The 16803-nt window shown below is 43.0% G+C and overlaps 2 protein-coding genes across 5 annotated transcripts in view; one reads left to right on the forward strand and one right to left on the reverse strand.

Annotated features, from left to right (window-relative positions):
- Positions 1–13682, forward strand: part of CFAP44 (cilia and flagella associated protein 44) — a 42637-nt gene extending 28955 nt beyond the window's left edge. Inside the window, exons 24-32 of the mRNA XM_054827260.1 lie at positions 4370–4573; positions 4996–5191; positions 6194–6304; positions 7814–7944; positions 9089–9205; positions 10141–10342; positions 11034–11194; positions 12517–12651; positions 13204–13682. Of these exons, the coding sequence (XP_054683235.1) occupies positions 4370–4573; positions 4996–5191; positions 6194–6304; positions 7814–7944; positions 9089–9205; positions 10141–10342; positions 11034–11194; positions 12517–12651; positions 13204–13479 (1533 nt within the window). The 3' untranslated portion in view covers positions 13480–13682. The remainder of the gene's footprint in view (positions 1–4369; positions 4574–4995; positions 5192–6193; positions 6305–7813; positions 7945–9088; positions 9206–10140; positions 10343–11033; positions 11195–12516; positions 12652–13203) is intronic.
- Positions 13683–14133: 451 nt separating this feature from the next.
- Positions 14134–16803, reverse strand: part of BOC (BOC cell adhesion associated, oncogene regulated) — a 58541-nt gene continuing 55871 nt past the window's right edge. For 3 of the 4 annotated variants that reach the window (XM_054813092.1, XM_054813090.1, XM_054813089.1), the window contains exons 18-19: positions 16181–16374; positions 14134–15626 (exon numbers count right to left, since the gene is read on the reverse strand). In XM_054813092.1, coding sequence (XP_054669067.1) covers positions 15442–15626; positions 16181–16374 — 379 coding nt within the window. In that variant the 3' untranslated portion in view covers positions 14134–15441. The remainder of the gene's footprint in view (positions 15627–16180; positions 16375–16803) is intronic. The other variant, XM_054813091.1, reaches the window with a different exon arrangement.

A 16803-nucleotide genomic window follows, 5' to 3' on the forward strand; every position in this document is an offset into this window, starting at 1 on the left:
ATTCCTCCCCAGATGCAGGACTTTGCACTTCCACTTGTTGAACTTCACGAGGTTGCTGTGAACCCATCTGTCCAGCCTGCCCCTCTGGACAGCAGCACAACCCTCTGGTGTATCAGCCACTCCTCCCAGTTTTCATTATCTGCACACTTGCTGAGGGTACACTTTGTCCTGTCATCCACATAATTAATGATGTTGAACAGAATTATTATTACTGAATTCTGTATATAGAATTATTACTGATGTCTGCCTACAGGCCAAGCAAGATGTAAAGTTGTTACAAATAGGTTTTGCTGCACTTGGCTGTTTAATTCCCACCTCTTGGAGCTGATACCTAAGTGTCACTTTACAGGTTAGTAGATCTTCATCTTGAGTTGGAGAAAAAATATTCAGCTGATGCCAGGGTTTTCTGAGTTGACCTTGGGACTCTGGATTGCTGGTAGGCCTGGAGAGAATTTGTTTTGGACATCCAGTGGCTTTTATGAAATCCAAAAGCATCTGAAAAAAATATTACTTTCTTGCTCTTAGTATCGCTATATACCATACTTTGAAAATTCAGAACTTTGTTCCACTGCTAACTACCTGCAGTAGTTGTGATTTCAGCTTCACTATCACGTATATAAAAGATAAGATCTCATCTGCCTTCCAAAACCTACATTTGTGGAGGACTGCTTCAGTAACTTTGAGGTTATAGGAGATAACAGCTTTGTTTCAATGACTAGGTGTGTTGGGTTTTGTGTGGCAAGGTTTTGGTAGCGGGAGGAGCCACAGGGGTGGCTTCTGTGAGAAGTTGCTAGAAGCTTCTCCTGTGTCTGAGAGAGCCAATGCCAGCCGGCTCCAAGATGGATCTGCCCCTGGCTAAGGCCAAGCCAATCAGCGCCTCTGTGATAACATATTTAAGAAGGCAAACAAAACAGTTGGGAGAAAAAAAAAAAGCTTTTGCAACCGGAGAGACGAGTGAGAAGATGTGAGAAACTCTGCAGACACTAAGGTCAGTGAGTAAGGAGGGGGAGGAGGCGCTCTAGACACCAGAGCAGAGATCCCCCTGCAGCCCGTGGTGAAGGCCATGGTGAAGCAGGCTGTCCCCCTGCAGCCCATGGAGGAAGGATGAGGGGGTGTAGAGATTCCACCTGCAGCCCGTGGAGGACCCCACGCTGGAGCAGGTGGAGGCACCTGGAGGAGGCTGTGGCCCGTGGGAAGCCCACGCTGGAGCAAGTCCGGGCCGGACCGGTAGACCCGTGAAGAGGGAAGCCCACGCCAGGGCAGGTTTGCTGGCAGGACTTGTGACCCTGTGGGGGACCCCACGCTGGAGCAGTTTGCTCCTGAAGGTCTGCACCCTGTGGGAGAGACCCCACGCTGGAGCAGTCTGCTCCTGAAGGTCTGCACCCTGTGGGAGAGACCCCACGCTGGAGCAGTTCGTGAAGGACTGTAGCCCGTGGGAGAGACTCCATGTTGGAGCAGGGGAATGTTGAGAGGAGTCCTCCCCCTGAGGACAAAGAAGCGGCAGAGACAATGTGTGCTGAACTGACCGCAACCCCCATTCCCTGCCCCCTTGTGCCGCTGAGGGGGGAGGAGGTTGAAGCCGGGAGTGAAGTTGAGCCCGAGAAGATGGGAGGGGTGGGGGGAAGTGTTTTAAGAGTTGATTTTATTTTCTTATTGCTCTACTCTGTTTTGCCTAGTAATAAATTAGATGAATCTCCTCTCTACGTTCAGTCTGTTTTGCTCGTGACGGTAATTAGCGAGTGATCTCTCCTTGTCCTTATCTCGACCCAAGCCTTTTGTTACTCTTCTCCTTCCCGTCCCGCTGGGGGAGGGGTGAGTGAGCGGCCGCGTGGCACCCAGCTACCGGCTGGGCCTAAACCACGACACTAGGTCAAAGAAGTCTAGATTCCTGCACAGCTGTGCATTTGGTAGTGTGTACAGTAAAGGTCCTCTCAGGTGATTTTCTTTTGTCTTACTTGCTTTACACAATACTGAGAGAGATCTAATTTTGTTAGTGTATTATTTGTATTATATGCCTGAAAAGAGGGCCATATATCAAAGCGGAAATACTCTCTGTATTTATGAGAGACAGCCCAAATGTCTAATCCTCTAAAAGCCACAGCTTATTTTCACAGCCTCTGTCTCCTTTCTGCACTGGTTCAACATCTTATGTGAAGAAACTCACAATCAAGTCAGGAACTGAGAGAATGGGGAATCCTCATTTCCCTTCTTACACTTTTGCTATTTGCTGCGAAGGAGAGGAAGAAAGGTGGTTCCAAAGATTTTAAAACCACATGCAGACTTAAAGACAGTTGTTTAAAAATGCTAATGCGTGGAGATGGTACAGAAAAGAAAACTAATAGGAAAAGAAGGAAAGTCAGTATGACAAGCCTCTTAATTACTTTTGTTGGGGAAGACTACGTACTATGTCAGTGTTCCTAGGGAATCCTACTAAAATTGTTTCTCCTTTGCAGATCCATAAGAGGAAGGTGAACATGAACAAAGAGATCATGTCTTTGCGGGATCTCAAGGTTTCTGTTATTGATGAAATCAAGTGTTTAGTGCAAGAATTGAAATCAATACAGGCAGCCTTGGATTTATCAGAACGTCTCCCTCTTCCCCTGATCCCTCAGTTACACCCAGATGAGGTTCCAGAAAAAAAATTTGAGTATGACAGTGACATCCTCCTGAAGTTCAAAGAGGAGCAGGAGGCCAAGGCAAAGCTCCAGGAACAATTGGAAGGGTCTCCCTCATCTCGTGCGTTTAGGTATAGGTTTCTCCGAGCTCCTTCCATTAAAGAGACTGACCCCATGGCACAGGCTGCAGGTGCACGCCTGGTGAAAACAGCATCATCTGTGGTCATAGAGCAGCGAAAGGTTTTTGAGATCAAGAAGGCAGAGCCAACAGAAATGGAACTGGAAATTTTTAAGAGGGAGAAGATAAAAAACTTATACTTGCAGGAGACCTTGATTAAAAAGGTAGGAAATCAAAAGGTTTTTTTTTTTTTCAGATTGAACAATCCCACTGCCTCAGAAATAAAACCAAAACCCCTTCCTTCTGTCTCAGGATTGCAGCTACTCTTGCCTTTCCAAAATTTAGGAAAATGCTATCTGGTGTAAATTTACAGTGTAAATTGGTATAAATCCATAACTGTGACCTGTGTGCTGACTATCACTTGAAAAACAGATCTTAGATTTCCTATTGATTGTTCTATGAAACCAGGAGCTTAGTGGCCAAAAAAGACAAGTAAAATGTTAGAAATTACTTGAAAAGTGACGAAGAGGAAAAGAAGGAGCATCACTACAACTTTGTAGATTCATGATGTTCTCAGCTTTTAAATAACCGTAGCCCTGACCCTTTGGTCTCAAAAATGATTTTCTAGAATTAGAAAAGTTACAAAGGAGAGTAACCAAAATGTTTCATCATGGAAAAGCTTCTTTAAAAAGTACATCTAAGTGGATAAAGCATCTTTGGCCTGGAAAAGGTGCAACTTAACAGGTTTGTAGCAGAGGTGATAACATTGTGAATAGCATAGAAAAGGAGAGTGGGACTCGCCTCTTAAAAGAAAGATATCAAATGAAATGTTCATGTAGAAAGCTTGAAACATGCAAATGGAAGTAGTTTTCCTATCCAACAATAATTAAGCTTTGGAATTCAGCATTAGGATGTGGAGGAAGCTACAATTTGATAAAGTCTGGAAGAAAAATACATTCAAAGCTGTTGAACAAACATACCACTCTTAGTTCAGGATGTCCCTACGTTAGGGGGGACAGAGAGGAGCGTGCCAGAGGTGTACCACTTTTTCACTTGTTTGCTCCGTTTCTTACCATCTTTCCTCTAACTTCTGCTACTGGCCATTGATTCTTTGGTCTACCCCAACACAGACACCTTTGTATTTGTGTGTGTGAAGGTTTTGAGAGAATAACCACATGCTGCTGTGACCATCACATATGTACAAGCTAATGTTGGCAGCTGCTAGTTAGTGTTGATTTAACTGTAAATGTCTAAGGGAAGAGCTGTCAGGTATTCTGAAAGAAGTCTGTCAAGGCAGAAGACCTGTATTTATTGCTACATCTGGGATTGTTGCATAATCTATTCAGGCTACTGTAAAACATTCTCTGAAGAGTAGAATACTTCTGGGGTGGAGTGGGATGCAGTCAGACATTCCCGTGAAGCCCTGGTGATTCTTTTACTATTGGGCTAAGAATGAACATACATTTAGGGTTAATTTTGTCTTTCTGAGTGCTTCAGTAACCCATAGAAAATAGCATGGCCAAGTTGTTGATTTGGCAGAGAGAATTTTTCCCTTCTCTGGTTTAGCTCCTTTCTCTAGTTTTACATGTTTAGCTCCACTCCTAATAATACTTTCCCTGTTTCTCACATGCTTCAGATCAACGCACTGGTGATAAACTTTGATGCTGAACTTCGTTTTCTCCGGCACAAGAAACTGAAGCTGGATGTGCAGATGAAAATTGCTGACCTGCGCCACATCACATGGTATGAAGAGCTGCTTATCCTGAAGAACCTCGAAAAACATGAAAACCTTTTCCAGGGACGTGTTAACACCCTCACCAGAGAGCAGGAGGCTATGCAAGTAAGCAGGCCGCGTGTCTCCGGATTTAACAGTACCTAATGCATGGCTTGAAAGAAAAGCGAGCCATAAAGTAAATGGTAGAATCTTCTTGTTTCATTTTTGCACTGATCCAGTATCTAATGCTAAATTTTGGAAAACAAGAAACTCTTGATGATCAACCCAGGATGGTTGCTTTTAACTTCTAATCATTAATCCTTTCATAGTCTTAACAGGTGTATTTTAATAGGCACTTAATGATGTGGAATTGGTGACAAATCATATACTTAAATTTAAGAACATAATTCTAGGTTTTGCTTGATTGAAGCACAGATTTTAAAGGGAGAAAGTCAAGTTTTGCATTTCCAGATTTTCACAGATATATCCTATATGCACACACATGTGGGTTGTACCTGTTCACTGAAGTAGGTTTTTTGTTTGTTTAGTCAAAACTGAACAGCTACCTTGCACAGATGGAGGATAGAAAGTGTGAGATAGTAAAGCTCCAGGAATGTGAGAAAGCTCTTTATGCCAACTTCCAAGCATCCCTTGGAGAAAACAATGAGTTTGCCCATTTTCTGACCAAGGTTCTGAAGAAGAAAATCAAGTGCGTGGAAAAAAAGGAAGTCGAAAGAGAAGCAGGTTGGAGATACTGTTGTTTTTGTTTTATGGATTTGTAATACACATACTTTCATGTGGTCAAGTAAATGGCTCTCAGTCTAGCTGGAGCCCTGGGTACATGCAGCTCTGAACTCAGTTCAAAAAACCATAGATCAGACTTAACCAGATTAGTTTATATACTGACCCATGTTCTGTGGCAGCCGTTTTGAATGATAACAATGGTGTAATTCAGTTTCTAACATGACTACATTTGGTCTGATGACAGCTCCTGCAACTTACTTCCTGTAAGTCAATACTGAGGACTAATAATTGGTATTAAGAAGGGGCAAAGCTTTAAATAGCTACTTCCCATGCTGTACTGATGGGAGCTATGGATAAGTGATTAGTCTGCCACATTCATGACATTCTCCTTTAGTCTGTCCATTGACTAATGAGAGATCATAGACCTAATCTGCAATCACCTATTAGTCACAAGACTAAACATATTATGAAAGGATTGCATTTATCTTAGTGACTCAGTTTTAAACTGGTAAGGCTAGGCAGTCTTACCGAGCTAAAACACTTGTGCTCTCTCTCTGACTTGGCTTTTGATTTCAAATGGGACATGATTAGCAAAAAGTGCAGGTGACAGTGATGCTTTTGTGACACTTTTGTGCCTCTGTACATTTTGCTTGGTTGATTAATCTCTGTAGTAGAATGGTAAACTGATAAGGTTTAAATTCCTAACCCATAGGAAAAGAAAAAAAGGAAACATTATTGAAGGAAGTCCCAAAAATGTGCCTGTGTCTGTGCATTTGGCACTACCAGGTGATCTCTCTCCCTCAGTGTTTTGTTTTGTGGTGTTTTTTTCTTTCTGTGAAATTATCAAATCAATGCAATAGGCACAAGGTGCCTGTATCCACATATTACCAGGGTGATCTTTCATGTATTAGTGGGATTGTGTTCACCAGCACATTGGCATAATGCACAGCTAGTGGGTCTGGGGGTGTTCTGCAAGCCAGCAGTACTGTCCTTTTCTTCCAGATGAAGAAGATGAGAATGAAGAGGAGAATAATGAAGAGTCCAGCTTAGGGACTGATGAAGAAAATTCTGGATCTGAAGATGAAGTCTTTGATGACTCTGTCTGCCCAAAGAGTACCTAAGCCATCATTTCCTTGAATCGACTACTTGTTTAGCTTTAGAGGCAATATTGTGTGTTTAAAAAGAAAACACAGGATTTTTCATTATTTACTGCATATTATTGGCATTAAGGGACAGAATGTGTGTACCCCTCTGGAGTGCAGCATTTCTCCCTGGAAATCTCAGTGAAGATAATGAAACCGTTGGTAGTATAGGGTACCCTAATTAAAAAGTTTGGAAAAATAATACTTAGCTAGGCACTAAGAATGAATTATTTTGCATAAAGAACCATTCACATTTCACGGCTGTTTTCTGGAGAGAAAAGGTTCCTTTCAGGAGTGGAGCTGGAGCAAGGCTGTAGCTGCTCTTTGGAAACCTGCTGCCTGGCCTAGCTGGATCCCTGTTGAAGGGAGTTCAGCGGGGACCCTACCATGATGTTAAATTAAGCTCTTTGTTACCACCTCGTGGATTTATGCAGTAACTGCCTGTTGCTAGGCTGCTCTCTTGTGGGTATCTGAAAATTTTGGAGTTTTACTTTGCAAAATCCTCTTCATTCATTCATTCAACAAAGGCAAGCAACTTTTCCCCCTTTCTCCCCAACTTTAGTATGAGTTTAACTAGTTTAGGGTGTTGGGTTTTTTTAAAAAAAAAAATCTTTGAGAGATATGTCAATGACCATATAACAACACTGCTTTATTTTCAGTTAGAACTTACCAACAAATTACCTTATCATTTTTTTTAAATTGGATTTTAACATCATTTTCACAAATTGAATTTTTTATTAGCTTCTCATTCATCTCCTTTTTCAATGAAATGTTAGGAAGATATGAAGAGGATTTTTACATTTTATTGAAAAGACCAAATTACTAATTTAATGGGGAAATTACATGTTGCATTAACCTCTTCATATTTGTCTCTTTATGTGTAATTTGCTTTGCCTTTATTGGACTTTTTTTTCTTATGCTCACTGATTTGGGTTACTAATGCTGATTTGATTAATATGACTGAAATCACTGTGTTAGAAATTCACAGATCTTCCTTGGCATGAAACAAATGAAACAGGTCCTATTGAACCACAGTTTCATTTACAAATAGAGCTATAAATGATCCCTACAGTAAGTTCATCATTTATAGTGAAGGGTGCTGTGGATAAGCAACTACATGTTCATGTAATTGAAGATTATACTGTAATATCTATTAATTACTGAGACTGTGTTACTTACAAAAGCTAACTCTTGAGCACTTGGCTTTAATATTATGAGCTTTGATGCATTTAGTCTTCTGGAAACAAACTGTCTTGATTGAATGTAAAGAAGAAAAAAATCCATCCAAGACATTCACCCATTCATGCAGGAACATGGCCCATGTGGTTTATGTTTGAGAGAGCTTTAGGGAACCAAGACCGTGGTCGTCCTATGAGGAATGCTGGGCAATCTGCACATTAGGAGAAGCTATTAGCTCAAGCCTGTAACTACAGTACAGTCATAATGAAACTAAGCTATTCTTTGACTCTTTTCTTCTCAGACTGCAATGAGACACTCTTCCAAAACACCATCCGGCTCCGGCAGAATCGGCTGGACATTGAGAAAGCTTTAACAGAGGAGAAGAAAGTTGCTGCTAACCTCAGAAAGAAATATAACGCCTTGGCCAAAAAGGTAGTGTTTTCTTCTCAGCAAGCATCAGCTCGTTCCGTTACAGTGAAAATGTTGTGCTAGTGACTTTTGGCTTGGATTTAAAAACAAAATCCTCACCCTTTGAGAGGCCTCAGTTTGGGTAGCGATATCTCTGGTAGCACAGAGGCAGGAGGCACCTCAGCACGGGTCACCTGTCCTCCTGAAAAAGGTAAATCAAGGTGGTCTGACCTTAGCTGCTATGGGGCTGGATCCAGGTTTTAGGTCCCATTCCTTCCCAGCTGTCTAACCATCATACAGCAGCAGAAACTGGATTTTGTGGTTCAGATGAAACACCTGGTGTAGCCTGGCCCATCATCTGTGCATATCCATGGGGATGGAGAGAATAACAAATCCTTATCCTAACGCAAACGCAGGTTAAAATAAATGTGTACAAATGCTATTCTTCCATCTATTTCTTTTGCTTTTAGTTATTTTCTCTTGCTTTTTTGCCATAGTAATCATTGAATAAACTCACTTGGTGCAAGTTTTCCTTTTAGTTTTTTGAGCTCCTGCATTCGTCAAGACATTTGATTTATATTAACTCAAAAATATCTTAATTTGAAGGGTTATCCGGGATAGAGAGAGAGTTCTGCCAAAATAACATTATGCAAGTCTTGCTTTTATTGTGTCTCAAAAATGTTCCATCAAATATGGTTAACTTACAACGTTTTTTGTTTAGTTTTTAAAGGCTGTCCTAAGTGCCAGCTGCCACATATTCACCCTGGGGTCTGACATTTGAGTTTGAATTGTTTCTTTCTCATGCAGAATCAATAAGCATTTCCAGGCATAACACAATAAAAAAAAAAGATCTTGCAAGCTCTGTAGATCTAGAAATGTTTTAGACACTAAACAAAGCAGCTGTCTCTCTTGATACACACAGGGCTTCTCTACTGAGGAAACATTTCTGAACATACATGTGTACAGAGGTATTCAGGGTAGAATCTTGCTTGAATATGTAGATGACCCTTGTGTTTGCCTATGAAATTCATCTATCATAGTATATTAAAAAAAAGAGCATTTTGTCTATACTTTTCCTTTGGATCAGGAACTCTAATATAAAACCTTGCTGCCTTCTGTATTTGAGTGTTACAGGATTTTTGTTTGTCCACAATTTGTCTTTCTGCAGGTAAAAGTAGTGGAAACCAGTCTGGACACCGCAGAGAGGGAACTGGAGACCTTTCAGCGGGAAAAGCAGCAGAGACTGAATGAGCTATATGTAGTTGTGCCTTTGAAACTCCATCAGGTAACTGAAGATGTTGTGCACCTGCAGGTGCAGAATGACCTATGTACATCTAAACAATGGTGTTACTGTTCTTTGGGGCCCTTAGTTCCTGATTCACCATAGTCTCCTGGGAGTGAAGTGCCATTAATGGCACTTCATGCTGCTATTTCCTCTAGATATTTTTTCCTTTTCTACTTTTATACTCACAGAAAAGAGGTAAGGACAAGCAGGTTGGTCCATTGCTGAAATTTGCATAGTCTTGAAGTGTTTTATAGGTTTGGCATGGGATTTTCCTTCAGGTCTATACCTACTGATACTCTTATGGAAAAAACCCACCCCAAAAAACCAAGCCAAAAAAGCCCCCAAACTATTGAAACTAATGGGAGTTTTGCCCAATTCAAGAATGTTTGATTGGATGCAATGCGCTCATCTACACAGCTGTTAGCACAGGGATGATAAGTAGAAAATGAAGAGGAAAACTCAAGATGATACTGTTATTTCCTCTGGGCTGCATCTTGTGCTCAGAGAGAGAAGATAAGCCTCTGCCTGTTCTAGCTTATATACCTCTGAGGCATGCTCAGCTCTCTCCATTTGTTCTGTCTCCCTTCATTAAAAGGTTGGTGATAAAGACAGAAGAATCTAAGGCTTGACTATACAATCCTGCAGCTCCCAGATCATTCAAAAGCAGAGACAGTTGAGAGGGAGTCCCTAACTCCCCCTTTGTTCCAGGTGCTATAGAAGAGTAGACAGCTTTATGTGCAGGGAGTCATCACAGCTTTAAGTAGTCTTTGAGCTTTGCTGAGTGGTAGTGATTCCCTGGCTCAAAACGTGAGAGTTGTGTCCATGCTGACTATTACCTCACTCACTAGTTCTCTAACGCTCACACATTTGTTAGCCAGAGATCACTAGCACCCTTAATAAGTAAGATCAGCCTTGCTTATGGCTGTTTCTCACAGGTGGAGTACTTGGTTAATGGGGAGATGCCCAGTGACTTCTCGCAGGCTTTGGTATTTACCAACCAGTCCTTAGAGCACCTGCAGAAGAGAATTGTGGACCTACATAATGAAAAGATAATGCAAAGAGAGATCTATAAGAAGGCCCAGGAGCAACATAAGCGGCTCGTCCAGGACAAAAAGGAAATGGAGATAAAGATTCTACGTGAGTAACAGAGACTCTGAACAACACAGCATACTAGTGCTTATTCTGTCCCCCTCACTAGGTGTGGGTAACTCACCTGATGTCTGTCTTTACACTCACCCAGATGTCACAGCTGGTTACTGCAGAAAATAAAACACAAAGAGCAGATCAAGTGGACTGTTTTGATGACATACTGGTAGTTCTCCAGCACTGTAGTCATTAGGCTGTGTGAAATAATTTGAGAACTTAGTATAAGGAGAGTTTACTGAGATGAGACACTGGAAGTCAGGACATGATTGCTATTTCTGGCTGTAAACCAGAACTGCTAGGAAAAAAGTACTTTACCCAAAGCCACATAACCTTTTTTGGCAATTTCCGTCTCTGTGTAACATAAGGAGGAGGACACAAGCCCTATTTGAAACACTTTCCCAAGGACCAAACCCAAAGATATGCCTGCAAAGGCCTTATATAATGTTTGATGTGGGAGTGCCTTACTAGGACTGGCTTAGACTGTGGCTTAGTGACAACACAGACATGGTCATGGGCAAAGACAAACAGCAATATTCAGTTGTGACCTCTGTGTGGTTTTGTGTGAATTATTTATTACTGAGCAAATACCAAAGAGCTCAGACAAAAAGCTGGGAGTAAGGCAGAAATCCTTATTAACCAATGAAAGACAGTTCTGCCATTTGCACCATGCCCTTTCTGTTAGGACTGGAAGAGAAGTGCAATCAGCTGATCGTGAAGAAGTTTGGCCGGTTGGTTGATTTTGAAGCAGTTCAAGCACACTCCGTTAACATACGCGTGGAAGAGTTGGAAGTGCAAATAATGGAGAAAGAATATGTGCACTCCCAGGAACTCAAAGAGTGGGAGGTAAGGAGCAGGAAAAGGAGGAGGGCATGTGTGTTACGATGATCTGATAAGGCTTCATTTGCCTGGGACTGAATAGCTACACTAAAATCTTCTGTGAATGTTCACATTTGGTTTTTTCACTTGTCATTAATAGACCATAATGTCTAACTCCCATTTCCCATCATTGTTCCTACCTCTGCTCCTATTGCTGCTGCACATCCTATTTTCTCATGGAGGTAGTTGACAACCTTTGTGTTTTACTTTCCTCAAATACATCCTTCTCCTTCAGTCCCTATCTGAAGTTCTTCCAGAGTGCTTTCCTTTGGTTTTCAGCTGACATTTGGTGATGAACTATTTGAGTACAGGGCAGCAGCCCTGGCTTATGCCTAGGATGCCAGCCTGTGCAGTCTGAAAAGTGCATGTCTCTATCTGGAAGGGGGCTAAGGCAAGTGCAAGCAGGCAATGCTCTTATTCTGCCCTTACTGAATGCTGTCATTGTCTGTCCTTTTAAAAATACGGAAAAAGAAAAATTAGAAAACGGGAGAAATCTAGTAAGAGGCAAGTATCATGCCTCTTGTTTTAAACTGACTTAAGATTTCTTTTTTCCCCCCGAGCAGTAAAACAGCAGCATCTTTATACATATATCCAATATGTTTTGTGATTTCGAGTTTTTTCTGTTCATGTCAGTTGGCAACACGTTCTGCTTAGGCTTGCTGGTGGGTATTCACTGCTCCTTGGGGAAGTGCTTCTTGTGTCCTTCAACACAGCACACACCTAGATCTGGTTCAAGACTTTTCTAACTGACATCAGCAAGGACACAGGTAGGTTTGTAATGAACTGTCCTGGCCACTCCTCACGTTTGTGCAGCATGACGCATTTCCAGGAAAGTAGTGTCCTAGCAGATTTGCAGTTCCTTGTTGTCCTGTGTTTGTAGCAAGGCAAAGAGCCCCTGTCCTCCCTCTGGATCTGGATATGAGAGCCAAATCTCAAAGTGGAAACTCATAGCCCCAGCCTTCTGTTCCTCTTCTATGCTAGCTTGCGGCTGGTCTAGGAGCCAGCTTAATATGTAGCACACATACAGCAGTACTATGTACCAAATGGTTTCTCTTTCTCACGCTTTTGCTGAACTGCTTTACCTAAATACTTGGGCATTTGCAATAATAAAACAAGAAAGAAAAACAGACGACGACAGATTATGCTAAAGGTACTGTGAGATCTGGTGGTGTATGCAGGATCAGCCTGTTGTTTGCTTCTCTTCTCTGACACGTTGTGCCTAGCACTTCTTCCCCACTTCACATGTTTTATCCTCTCCCATCACAGCTCAACCTCTTATATCTTTCTAGGGAAGAATCTTAGACCTGCAGCAGCAGCTAATGAAGCTGACAAAGGAAAACACTAGTAAGCTGCAGCAGCTGAACAGCTTCTGCCTTGAAAAGCAGCAACTTGAAACGAAGCTGGATTCATTAGAGAATGACCTGGTAAGCCTTTAACCACTGGGCTGCATGCAGGGTTGGGACTGTTCAGATATGGGTAAGGCTTCATCTGGCCCTCCTCACCGGCTCTCTGGCCTCACATCCTGTTCTGCAGTTCAGGCTAATAATGCCTTGTGGCACAGGCTGAACAGCTGCTCCAGGTCTTATAGAAAGGGAGATGAATGAGCTGATCCTCAAGGAGACCATACTTTAGCTTCTGTACTAATTTCTTACTTAGCTGCTTTCTAATTCTGAAAGGAACTAATTTCCAATTAGAAAATGTCTTGCAGCAGCTCAAAATTATTCCTTTGTTACATGGAAACAGCCACATGAATTCAAGTGTTTGCTCTGTATTGGGGAAAAAGGCAGCCATCTGTGACAGTCTGAATCTAAGTTAGTGGTCCCTCACTGACTTTCAAGTAGTTCTGACTGAGGAGTGGAGAAATCATGAAGCCATCCTGCTTCTTGGAAAGCCTCGCTTTCCCACTTGAAATAAATTTCCACCATTCATTCTCCCATGTTTTACAGGAGGTTTTTTTTTTTCCCCTCGCCTTACAGGGAGCAGAATTTCAGGGCATCCGAACTACTGACATCAAAGAGAAGGCCAAACTGGAGTCGCGGCTCAAGCACACAGCTCGTGACACAGCCCTCCTAAGAGAAGAAATCAATCTTCTAAGCAGAAGAGACAGGTGCTTAAGAGAACTTGCTTTCCTTAGCAGAAAAGATGGGTGCCTCTTTCTACAACCTTCATCACCACAGGACTCTCAGACACCAACTGAATCATTCCCTGTTATTAGATCAGAAAAGCTAAGTAACAGTCCAGCTCTTCCTTAAAAATGGACACGGTTAACTGTGGCAGTAGCAATAACTGGAAGTGTGAAATGAATTGCTTTGGCTATTCAGGGGTTTAGTTGTAAAGGGTTATATTTGTTTCCCCTATCAAAACATGATTATAGTGACAGATATGGAATAAAAAAGTGCAAATACACCCAGTAAATGCTGTTATCAGCCCATTGCAGAGATTTGCACTGCACAGATGCTCTGTGTCTGAGTGTGCACTCAAATGAGTGGCTTTTGAAAGCTGGATATGAGTGTTTCACATGGGCAAATCTAGCCCATTACTCAAAAATGGGAAAAGATGTCTGCCTTAAGGGTGTGTTGTTTTTTTTTTAACAAGCAATGGCAGTTCTCTGCTAACTGAGCTAGTTAGAGTCATGGTAAAAAGAGAAGGGAAGTGCTATGTGGAGAAAACAAAGGGACGTTTCTCCTCAGGGCCTACAGTGCTCAGATGGGCATGGAGCCAAAGACTTTTCCACTTGCCTTTGCTCTGTAGAAGTGGGAAAACTGCACTGCAGTGCAGGATGTGGTATTTACCTGGCAGGAGGAGGGCATAGCAAATGCAAAGCCATCCTGTAATTCCACTGGCTTGCACCTGCCTGATCAGAGAGAGCGAGCAAGCCAGACTCTGTTTTCAGGTCTTATTCTTTTTTCCTTCTGGCATTCGATATGGTGGCAGTGTGTGATCATTCACAGCACTCGCCCTGTCCTACTGTGAAAACCTCCTTCAACCCCAAAGTGGAGGGGTTGTGTTGCACTGTTCTTCCACTGCAAAGTAGCTGAGGGTGCTGGGGGAGGCTTGGGGGCTGTTGCTGCTTTTTAAATAGATTGATCATCCTGCAGCTGCTCTTGCTCTTCCTCCCCACTCCCTGCCTTTTGCCACTGGTCTTTGCTCCTCTGTCCGGTGTATGTTCAGCCAGGACCCAACCAGATCCCAGCCAGGCACAAGACCTGCCTCTGCTGTGCCCAGCACGACAGAATGAATGGCACTTGCGCCTTTTCAGTGGGTCCCTATGAAGGTACTGAGCATCCCGTTTCCATAGGGAAAACAAACCACCCCTGTCCACAGGCCTGGATGCTGAAAACATCTGAAGCTGGAAAAATCACAGGATGGGGGGTGGGGGATAAGAAAACAAAATTTGCAGAAGTTTGGATGTCCATCTGCCTCCCCTCCATCACCAAACTCATGCAGCTGTCCCTGGAGACAAATGAAAATTTCCTGCAACTGTGCTCCTCACTAGAAGTTTTATGTCATTTAACTGGCCCTGGTAGTGGCTGTCCCTCTTCTCCTGAGCTCAGCATTTAGAAGATTCACATGAGTGGCTATCTGAAAAACTGTAACTGCAGGAAAACGTAACCTTTCACTGGGTGTCCTGCTTGCTGTGTGTCTGCAAGGAAAAAAGAGTAGGTTCACTCCCTGGGTGGATTTAGCATACAGCCAGCCACAGAAAAGACTAAAGCCTTTATTTTAGATGTTAAAGCGTGGGTTTGACTTTACAGATATGCAGCTGCAGATGGCGTGTATGCGAAGGGTTGTTTAAGTTGATTAGGCAGAGTGCATAACTCCAGTCCATTCACAGGAGTGTGTTCCTGGAACATGCCTTCCTGTGGGGGAGAGGAAAAGACCTTTTTGACAGCATTATCTTTCGCAAAGCCCTCACTGCAAGAGGGTGCTACCTCTTGGTGGTGGCAGCTCTGTTTGGACCCATGTCCTGCGACGTTTCTCTTGCTGCTGATTCAATCTTGTGCTCTGATGAACAGCCCGGTGCCACAGATAGCTGCTGCCTTGTTTCCTGGGCCCTCCTCTGATGGATGCCTTCCATCTCCATAGCATTATAAAAGGCACATATACATCTATATACAAGTGCATAAATATATAAATAGGGGTGTTATACAAAAATAAATACCCATTCTCTCTTTCTCTTTAGAATAAGTCTTTTGCAAAAGGCAGCTTGGTCCCTAGCTGGTGGGAGAATGAGTCTCTAAGGGCCTCAGTGGCGGCGGGCTGCTGTTCAGGTGTCTTGGTAGGTCCTGACCCAAAGACGTGATCACTGGATTCTGGGGATGGATATCTCCTCGGGACTGGCAGCAATCTAGTCTTTCTACCTCTTCCACTGGCACCAGGCCTAGGCAGCAAGGGCTTCCTGAAAGGGAGAGAGAAATACAGAATACAAACAGAAATCAGAGATGCTGTGGTAGCTTTCTAGTCAACAGTCCACTTTGTGAGGATAGGTACTCTGACCAAAGAGGAAGAACTGCATTCTAAACGTCCTGGCTACATGGGAGTTTGATCCTATGCTTGCACACAGTGAGTTCGATCTGTGCTGCGGGAGGAGTGGATGAATGGATGAGGTCCTAGGGAGATGGATTCACATAATTTTTCAGGGACCTTGTTTTACTGGCAGCCTGGGAGATGCAAAATTAAGGACGACTAAAGGACAGCGTCTCTGCAACTGGAGGTAGGTATGTGTCCTTCCAGCAGCACACAGCTCAAGCTTTTGAGGAAATGAGAAATTTGTCAACTGAATTTGCAACTCAGTCCCCAACTTCTAGTATGGCCTTTCCATGCTGCTGTTCTATGCAGTGTTAAAACTGTCCTTGCACTGCAGAAGCGAGCATGAACATAGCCATCAGAAAGGCTCTACACTGAGATTTCCTTTCAAGATCAGCCTAAAATGAAGTTTTCCAGATCACTGACCTTGGTGGAACAGGGGATCCTGTCGAGCATCCAGGCTTGGGCCTCCCACTTTGCTGCCCATCACTGGATGATGGAGGCCAACAAAGTGCTCTTGAAGGTGAGGACAGTCATCTTGTGGCTGAAGAAGCTGGTGAGTGGAGTCATCTGGGAGACTGTAGAGGAAAGAGCTGTCTTCTGTTCTTGAGCTGGGCAATCTGGGGAGGCAGACAAAGAGGTTTAGCACTATTCACAGATCTTTCCTCCTTGAAAGACATAACCTATGTAACATCTCAGCCAACTGCATCAATGCCATGACACAGAATGTTCCTAAATTGGGGGAGAGCAGAAATTGGGATGTACTTGTGGGATGGGAATGAGGTGATGGGACCTGATATCCATGATTGAAAAATCTAGTGAGTGCCACGGGAGCTGGGAGGAGTAGTGCCTCCCAGGAAGCATGGGAATGATGACTTGAAGTCCAAACAGATACAAAGTACCTGCGATTGGACCCTGGCTAGCTTCTGGGGCTCCTGTTTATTATCAGCATCCAGTCATAGATGTTAGCTTCTCTCATCCTACTTTTCAGTCTCCCACTGAGGAGCGAGGGGAGGAAGTCCTTGGACATCTCTACAATTAAATTATCC

This window comes from Grus americana, chromosome 1 (genome assembly GCF_028858705.1).
Source record: "Grus americana isolate bGruAme1 chromosome 1, bGruAme1.mat, whole genome shotgun sequence".
NCBI classification, from domain to species: domain Eukaryota; kingdom Metazoa; phylum Chordata; class Aves; order Gruiformes; family Gruidae; genus Grus; species Grus americana.